Raw genomic sequence first — 10,252 nt, 5'->3', positions numbered from 1 at the left:
TAAAATAATTTTCAATTAAAAAGAACATGTATTGTTATACTATTTAGTTTAAAAATTAGTACAATTCAGTTTAAAATTAGTATAGTTACTAGTTCAGTTCAGTTTATATTGTAATTTAGTTAAAATTAGTGTAGTTTACAATTTAGTTAATAGTTCAGTTAGTCTAATTTACAATTCAATTAATAGTTTAGTTCAGTTTACAGTTCAGTTAATAGTTCAGTTAGTACAATTTATAGTTCAGTTAATAGTTCAGTTCAGTTCATACTGTAGTATAGTACAGTTCAGTACGGTTCAGTTTGATAAAACAAAATATAGTTCAGTTCAGTTTGTCTGAACTGTTTTACAGTTCAGTTTGTCTGAACTGTTTTACAGTTCAGTTTTTAGCAGTGCAGTACAGTTCAGTTCGATTTGTCCACCCTTAAATATGACCATACTAGAAGACAACCTCACACCTCTTCAACAACATGTGAACAATTTGGACAAAAAAAAAAAATAAAATCGAACAAGTAGAAATTTGTACAACATACAAAAATCCATGATACTAAACATTGGAAATCAACCACAAATCCACTCTTGAAACAACTAGCTTAAATGTCTAAAATAATCTAATTATTCAAATTTAAGTTTTTCTTATCTCTTGAGTTATAACAACATTGAAACAAAATCATAAAAGTAAAATGTAAAGAAAAAAAAAAAACTGAAATAGAAAATCTTGCTATCAAAACACCGTCGCATGTGACTACAAGCTTCTCTACTTACCTAGTGTGTACTTACCTAATATTAAAAGTGCAACAATTATAAATATAGCTTTTTTTAGATGAATATGCATGATACATGTATAACTTACATTACGATTCACAGCATTAAAGGCTTTGCCAACCTTTAGAAAACCACGTGTGCCATCAATGGCTCAAGTTTATTACCAAAAGTTACGACAAGAAAAATTAAACATCAGAAGTAAATATATAATAAATATTCCGTATCAACCAGCAGATAAAAAAAAGGCTCAATTACTAATAGAAGTCAACTTGAAAGCGTGCACTTTTCATAAACTATAAAACAATTACCACCACACCAACAAATATCTCATACAACAACATAAAAAAATAAGCAATGAATGAAACTTTTAAGAACCTATATTCATTTAATTTTGTTTTGATGACCACCTATGACTGTACCAAAATTTTCACATTTAACATCCTTCTTAAATACTAGTAATTTATTGTTTGAAAGACCATGCAAACAACAAACATAAACTTAGAACTAGTTAGGATAGACTCTAATCATGATTTTGATACCATATTAGAAGGTGAGTTTAAGGCCTAACTCAACCCCACAAAATCGATGTGTAAGGTGAAGTTTGCATCTCACTTATATATTATAATTTGGCCTTATCTCTAGTCAATTTGGGACTTCCAACACTTATTTTAGATTTTAAAATCAGAGCTAGTATATATTTTAAATTTTAATAGAGTGATAAACTTAAAAAAAACAACAAATATAATTATTTTAACATAATTGCATATATTTTTTTTTTAACAAAGTAGGAAAAAGATATTGTCATAGTGAGAAGCTCAACATCTACAATGATGATTAAGAGTGTTCTATCAATCACCATTATTAGAATAAAAACTGAAAAATTGCCACTGTTTTTTTTTTCTTTTGAGAAAAATAATCTACAAGTGTAGCCATAACCTTAAGCTTTATTCCATGCGACAGGAAAACATTTCAACAACTTTTGAAATGATATGTGTAAGACACATTACCTAATACAACTTTATTTTAATATCAGCACCATTGAAATGGCTAACTCAACTAACTATTAAGTCTGACCTAAAATCGTATGATCAAGTTCATGCAAGTGCCAAACTAATCTATCAAGAGTTGCATTAATCTTTCTTTTTCTGAATACTTAATAAAACTACAATTGAAATTATATAATTCAAACGTATATATGTGCAATGATTCGAATGATTACGCTTCTTTTTCTTTGTAGATTTTTTCAATTATACTATTTTCATCTTTAGCATTTCAAAGTGTACTTTTGTTTTTCTTTTAAGAAACAAATATAAAATTGGCATTTTATGTTTATTTGTTGAAATATCAAAGTTTTAAATATTTTGTTATGATTAATAGGGTTAACGGTGTTTTGAGAGATGACTAGAAAATTATAAAAAGAAACCAAGTGGACGAATTTTAAAAAAATGGTATTTTCTATTATCTATACTATATATAAAAGTGATATTTTCTCATGTGTATGTAATTTATATTTCTATCATATCTTTTATAAGCTTTATGACCCATGTACGAAAAGAGATAGCTACAAGTTAAATGGTCCAATTAGTAAAAAACAAACAAAGATCGAAATAAAATTGTACAAGATATTTAAAAAAAAATCACAAAATTTCATATTTTTGGAAAAATCCCAAAAATAAGAAAATGTAATATAGAGATTATTATAGCGCATATGAGGAGCAAAAGAATATTAAAACTTAGATTTTTAGCTAATAGAAAATAGACTTTACTAAACAAAAATGTAAATATGGTATTTTTAGCTCTATTATGAGTAGACCATAATCTAACTAAACAAAAATACAAATACAACAAAAGTAAAATGCTAACCTAACTAAACAAAAATTAATATTTTATGTGATGTTGTTCAAATAGAAAACCTAACTGTAAATACAAAATACAATCCAAAGTTACAAGTCAATAATTATGAATAATTAATATAAATAATTAAATCTCACAAAGATTAATCAATATAAATACATATAAAAAATTAACGGACAACTATTAATTCATAATATTTTTTAATTTTTAATATTTTTTATCTGTAACCCCATCGATTCAATACATGTTTACTTGACCGTCAGTTTTGACCATAAAACACAAAATAAAATTTTAGTTGTTTTTAATAAACACGATTGATTTTTGCAACATATTTTTAATTTTCAATTGGGCCTATGATTTTTGGGTTAAAAGGAAGACATAGCTCAAATAAAATAATAAGCTGCGTAAAAAAAATAAAAAAATCATAAACGTTGATCCAAACATAGAAGAAATGTGACGTGTGGAAACGCGTATGTTGTGTCTACATCAATACAAGATGTAAAGTTGTTAAAGCATATTGACTAATTGGGAGTTTCCTATTACGTATAGATTTCGAATCGATTACATAACAAATAAATAATACTCTATACTTCTACACACCACCTTCACCTACTAACAATAAATTTGAATAAAAACAAAAAGTAAATACAAAAAAAATTCCACAAATAAATTTATATACGTATAATATACCTTAATTGATAAAAAATATTTTGAAATAATATTAAAAATAAATTTATAAAAACTTAACCTAAAGAAAAAGACGACATTGTTATTTTTTTTAAATTTATTTTTGTCATAGAAATTGAATTAAATAAAAGCTACAAATTTGAAAAGAATTAAAAAAGTATGATAAAAAAATTAAAATTCGAAGGTGATTTTTTCATTTTAATTTTATGTTAAAAGAATAAAACGGAGGCCGGAAATGAAGGAAAAAAAAACAATATCCGCGTTCCAGCGAAGTTGACACGCGCATGCCATTTATTTCACGACCAGAGGAGAAAAAAGAGACACTCACAAATTTACCTTATAGCACACACAACACAACCACATCGTCATCTTCGTCCTCCGACACTTCAGCTTCTCATGTTCTTTCTCTAGAAACCTCTTCCGCATCACCGTGGAATTTTCCTGCTTCTGTGACACAAAACACACACTCTGCTTCTGATATAATTTACTCTTGTCTTTGTCACCCGTGCTGGTTGCAAGATAGGGTTTGCACTTTTTAATCTGCTCTGGCTATGACCAGGTACACAAAGTACTGTGTTAGTTAGAACTTTCTGCAATTATTAGCAATTTTTTTTTTTTCACTACACTAGCCTGGGTGAACTGTGTGTAAGGATTTTGAAGGTTTGTATGCGTTGATTGGTGAGTATTGTTGAAAGTTGTGATTTTTGAGTAGAAGGGTTGGCGGCTGTTGAGTCAATGGAAGGTGTTGATCAAAGTAATATGAAACGAAATGGTAGTGTATTTGGTTCATCATCGGGAGCAAATCTCAGGCCCCCAAATCGATTGAATACTGCTGTGCCTGTTAGTCAATTGGGTGTTGCTGAGAATCAGAAACCCTATGGTATACCACCCTCACACCCTAATACAAATATTTCACCTTCTTCAGCCTATCCTCAGTTTTTTGGCTCCCAATCCCATTCCAATTCGGTTTCTCAGCGTTTGGGTTCTCCCAATTTGAGTTCTGTTTCGTCCCATTCCAGGTCTCTGTCTCAGCCCTCTTTTTTCTCTCTGGATTCCTTGCCCCCATTGAGTCCTTCTCCTTATAGGGAGCCCTCCGTTTCTGACCCAATTTCGATAGATTTGTCTGCTGAGGAAAGCTTGGTTAACCCACATGCCCCTTTGCCTAATCGTGGTCATGCACTTCAGCTTGGCCATTCTCTTCCACCTCGGAAAGGACACAGGCGATCCAGCAGTGATTCCCCTTTGGGAATCTCTGATTTTATTCAGTCTGCCCCTCAGTTGGTTCCCTCCAGGACTTGGAATGATCGTGATGTTTCCAGGGGAGGGAACTCGGGATACGAGAAACCGATTCAGCTAGTGTTAAAGGAACCGATTAAGAGTATGGACCGTGTTGATGGTTTTGGTGGGGAGCCTGTGGTTGGGAGGAAAGAGGATGATTCATTGGATGATTTGTTTAGTGCATACATGAATTTGGACAACATTGATACTCTGAATTTTTCTGGTATGGAAGATAAAGATTTGGATAGCAGAACCAGTGGTTCCAAGACTGTTGAAAGCAGTGATAACGAAGTTGAGAGTCATGCGAATGGGAAAACAACTGGTGCTCAAGGGGCTAGTTCAAGCTGTTCTGAGGACAGAAGGGAAGGAGTGAAGAGGAGTTCTAATGGGGACATTGCACCGGGATCCCGACACCGGAGAAGTTACTCATTGGACAGCTCCATTGGAAATTTTCATATTGGAGATGAATCACCTAAGCTTCCTCCTTTGCAAAACCGGGGTGGTCAACACTCGCCTAGCAATTCAATAGAGGGTAAGACATCTGAAACAAGCATCGAGTTTGGAAATGGTGAATTCAGCTCGGAGGAGCTAAAGAAAATAAAGGAGAATGATAAGCTTGCTGAAATTGCCATGGCTGATCCTAAACGTGCAAAAAGGTAATAATAGTCTTGTGTTTTACTGTTTTTATGTTGTTTTCTCTTTTGGTGGAAAGCAACTAAGACTCTGAAATATTTGTCCAGGATTTTGGCCAATAGGCTATCTGCTGCTCGCTCGAAAGAGCGGAAGATGCGATACATTTCTGAATTGGAGCTGAAAGTCCAAACACTTCAGACAGAGACAACCACATTGTCTACTCAATTTACCAAATTACAGGTGCGTGCCTTCTGAGTTCAGCCGATATTTTTTGTCAAATTGTCTTTTATATTTTACTGTGATGAATAAAATGTTCCCTTTCATCATTCCTTTATTCTTTTTCTCCCCTTTCTTTTGTCGTGCTTGTCTGCAGATGGACAATTCAGAGCTTAAAAGTGAGAACAATGAGTACAAATTGAGGATTCAAGCCTTGGAACAGCAGTCCCAACTGAAAGATGGTATGGATTTACATACATTTTCTTCTACTTAATGTATTAGGTCAAATCTGTGTTTGCTTATTCTAACCTGTAAAGTGTGAACTTTGTTGTTTTTGTACACACCACGTTTATATGTGATCAGGTTCGATGATGTATGCTTTTTATTTAGTAAACGGATTTTATGTGCTAACAGGGTTTACTACATGACAATTTTTAGTGAATACAGATAAACTAATCAAAATTGTTCTGGTTCTCGACATGTAAATGGCTGATGTTAAGTTACTAAAACTCGAGTGATTTACTATCCAATTATATTCAGGGTACCTGCCCAACTCACCTTTGAAATCTACCTGTCAGCTGGAATTTACTTTCATTTTTACAAATGCTTGTAAAGTAAATTTTGCACTTGTACCACGTTTTTCTGATGTTCTATTTTGTTTGTCATACCCTCTTTAAAACTGTATATTTGAAGATATTAGGGCCATTTTGCCCACATATTGGTGTCACTAAAACACCCTTAATGCCAAATAGAAAGAAAAAAGAGAGAAAACGAGACTTGGAAGGAAAGGTAGCTCGGATAGTCAAGGTTCAAGTATTTGATGTTTTGATGCTTGATACAGATGGTCAGAACCTGCACTAACCATGATTCTTAATACAACTTTTTGGCTTCATGCCTAATGCCTCTATCAGCGGTGACTTTTATGATTGTTGCAGTCATTATGTAAACTATCATCTCTAAGACCAAGTCATTAGCAATATACTTTTAGCATCTTAAACTTGTAATTCAGAAATATGTATCTCCATTTCATCATCTCTCCCTTCTTCAAATGAACAAAGATTCATCTGCATGCTTATTTTGGCAGCTCTGAATGAGACTTTGGATGCCGAGGTGCGGCGATTGAGGCGCACGGTCGCAGAACTTGGTGGCGAGTCCCTCCTCTCGAGTCGCATGGCTCAACAGCTTGCTATTAGCCAGCAAATGTTCCCGTTACAGCACCAGCAGCACCCTAACCAGCTTAGACATGGTCAACTGCACAACAGCCATTCCCAGGAACAAACACAGACTCAGTCACAGCGCCAGAATGGCAAAGCAACAGCCTACTGATCTCGTTGGTTGCCCTTCAAAACTCTACAACCATATATACTCAATGTTTGTGATGTGAATCACAGCACACTGCATCACCAAGTTCAAGTAAAAAAAAAGACTTCACTCAGAATCAAAAATAAAGTTTAGATTTGTTGATTTTACTGCCCAAGTTTAGTTACTATCTGTAAATTTTATGATGATTTCAGATTGATTTCATTAGGATTTATGATTTATTTTATTAAGATTGGTTTTTATTCACTTTTAAAAATTTATTTCTTCTATTAAGGCGAAGATTATATCCTTAATTGCGGTTCATTTTCTTATTTTTCATACATATTTAAGTTTAACAGAAAATGGTCGAGTATAAATGAAATATGAACATTCATATTGCTTATGCAATTTAGGTAGAAGCTTGTTACTTCGACCATGTCGTTGGTGTTGCGGTTCTTTCTATTCTTATTAAATTATCTTTGTTGAAATCATTTTGATATTTACATGTGCTTTTGGCAACTCATGAAACTTGAGATGATCAATCTTCAAACGCTAGAAGGTAAGTATTTTAATGTAATTTCCTTACGTTTTTTTTTAGAATTTTGGAGTATTAGCAGTGACTATTATAATCAACATTTGCCATTTTCATGTTTGTTTGCACCGTGTTTGTAATACGTTGTATCTGGGTGAACTAAATGACATTCTAACAAATGAGATTAAGACTCGCACTGAGTTAACACCGTTTAAAATAATGTTGATATGATTGGATAAAAAGTTCGAATAGTGAGATGTTGCTTAGTGAATTAGCAAGTAAATGGATTGAGAATAGACGAGGATTTCAGATAAGGTTTGAAAATGTGAATTTAGCATAAAAATATGCTGGTTGTTACACTTGGAGGAGATTATTTAATACAACGCATGTCACATGGAAAAATATTTTATATGGATTTGTTAAACATCCAAAATGATAGTAATGTCTACTTTCTGGATTAAAAATATTTTTAATTTTCAAACTTTGAACGAAATTAGAATTTATTTATCTTTTAATTCAAACTTTAAAAATAAGTGGAGATATTTTTTAATAATAAATCTTCTTATACCACGCTTTGGGTACTTGTTTTAAGTCAAACAATACAATTTTCAATTTGTAGACTTTATCTTTTTTGTCTTTAATCTCATATTTTTGCTTTCGAAAGTGCCATTTAGAAAAACATACTTAACATCCATTTGATGAGAAGATTGATTCTTATTTTTTGCATAATAATTTTTAGAGATACCTGTTTGAACATACTTTGTGCAAAATTTTCCAATTATTTTGAGATGATAGAGATAATCACACGAATTGTATATAATCTTTTCACATGAGTAAATACTTCAATAATTAATACCTGGATTTTGTTTCTATCTTTTTTGCTACAACCTTGCTTTGAAGTTATCAATTTCTCCATTGGGTCTATACTTAGCTTTGTATATCGACTTTACTCCAATTGACTTGTTGTCTACAAATAAGTTTGTCAGTTCCCATGTTTTATTCTTCTCAATGCTTAAATCTCTTCATTCATTGTTTTCTTTCAATGTTGATTATTTAAAGCTTCTTTAAATGTTACAAGTTCACAATATGAAAATAAAGCAAAATTGATAATTTGTTCATTAGATGAATCATTGTCTTTGCCTAACACATAGTCTTCCAATCTAGTTGGTAGTCTTTGTTGGCTCACCAAGTGTTTGACTTGGATGACTATTCTCCTCTTCATAACTTTTTGGAAGGCTCCTTATGAGCTTTGGAAGACAAACCCCACATTCATTCTTTAATAAATATCATGTCTCTGCCAATGAATACTTTCTTTGTCATTGGATTGTAAAACTTGTAGGCCTTTGAGTTAGTATTGTAACCAATGAAGATGCACTTCTTTCCTTTGTCATTAAGCATCTTTTTGAGTTGATCTGGCACATGAACATATGTTATAAATCCAAAAATTATGAGGGATTGAATTGAGGGCCTCCTTCCACTCCAAGCTTTCTTATGGTGTTTTATCATAAACACTCTTTGTTGGGCACCTGTTCAAAATATGCACAACAACACAAATAATTTTTGCCAAAATTCTTTACGCAATTATTCAACTTTAATCATGCATCTCACCATGTCCATGATGATTTTATTCTTTCTTCCTACCACTCCATTTTGTTGAGGAATGTATCTGGTTGTCAATTGATGTTGAATCCCATGGTGTCAAAGAAATTTGTACAAATAAGATATTTTTGAACTTTATGTGTCCTCAATGCTTTAAAATCTTGGAGTCACTTTGTTTCTTCACAAATATCTTAAATGACCTAAGGCATGAAAGGCTTCTGATTTTTTTTTTTCAAAAAACATATCCAAGTTTTTATGCTCAAGTCATCAATGAAAGTAACAAAATACTTGCTACCGTCAAAGATTGATATCTCTACCATAAACAAATATGAATGAAGAGTCTCTAGTAGCTTTCTTGATCTCCAAGATTTTTCATTTTGAAACGATTCTTTGTGCTTCTTTCCAATTTCACACATCTCACAAACACTTTTTGAATTGTTTATAACAAGTAAGCTAGATACATATTCTTTTCTAGATAAAAAGTTTAATCTCGAAAAGTGATAATGTTTAAAACGCATGTATCATAAGAAAACATCGTTTGATATGAAAGAACTTAAGCATGAAATTTCTTTATACTAAACTTTCAAAGAAAACATGTGATTAGAAATCATTTTTACTTTCACAACAAATCTCTTATTTTTATCAATCAATATACAGCAGTCATTACTAACGTACATGTTGTAGCCTTATTATGATAGGTTTCCCATACTCAACAAGTTTTGATGAAGACCAGCAACATATAAAACATCAAAGATAAAATTATGAGAACCATCTTTTAATCTGATAGCAATTCTACCTTTCCCAAAAATTGAAATATTTGTATTATTTCTAAATTTCACGATTTGTTATATCGTTTCATCTAGGGAGGAAAATAACTTCTTTTTTCCACACATGTGATTGTTGCAGCCAATATCTAAGTATCGAATATTTTTATCGCTTGCAAAATTATTTGCTACTAGAAGTAAAGTATGCGGGTTATAAGAATTTTCCCCAGTATGCTTATCTTGATTTTCTACTATATTTGTATGTTGTTTGAGTTTGCAATCTAAAACTTTATGCCTGAACTTTCCTCATTCGTAGCAACTAAAATTTGTCCTTTCTTCTTAGTTGAAGCCTCCTCTTCATCTTCCATGATTGATATATATGAAATTGTGTCTATCTTTTTTTGAATTAAGTGGTCTAAAATTGTTTTTTTCCATTATTGATTAATGACCTCTTCCTTTGAAGTTGTATCATTAGCTCGTTGTTGTAAGATTGGTTCAATAAAACTCCAAACACTACGAGTCTTCAAATTGGTGTACATCAACAATGCTCCATAATAGTAATCTAATTTATGTTTAGACCAAACAATATTATAATTTATGACAATTTTTTTCTGTCCTTAGACTCTACAAA

At 31.8% G+C, this 10,252-nt stretch overlaps 1 protein-coding gene across 1 annotated transcript; it reads left to right on the top strand.

The window, feature by feature from the left end:
• Positions 1-3,603: 3,603 nt before the first annotated feature.
• On the top strand, positions 3,604-7,040 carry LOC106765057. The gene is made up of 4 exons (XM_014649544.2): positions 3,604-5,234; positions 5,319-5,451; positions 5,585-5,669; positions 6,512-7,040. Exons 1-4 carry the CDS (start codon positions 4,036-4,038, stop codon positions 6,751-6,753), a joined length of 1,659 nt encoding a protein of 552 aa, XP_014505030.1. The 5' UTR covers positions 3,604-4,035; the 3' UTR covers positions 6,754-7,040.
• The last annotated feature ends 3,212 nt before the right edge of the window (positions 7,041-10,252 follow it).

This window comes from Vigna radiata, chromosome 6 (genome assembly GCF_000741045.1).
Source record: "Vigna radiata var. radiata cultivar VC1973A chromosome 6, Vradiata_ver6, whole genome shotgun sequence".
Classification (NCBI taxonomy): domain Eukaryota; kingdom Viridiplantae; phylum Streptophyta; class Magnoliopsida; order Fabales; family Fabaceae; genus Vigna; species Vigna radiata.
This window is presented reverse-complemented; position numbering and strand designations above follow the sequence as displayed.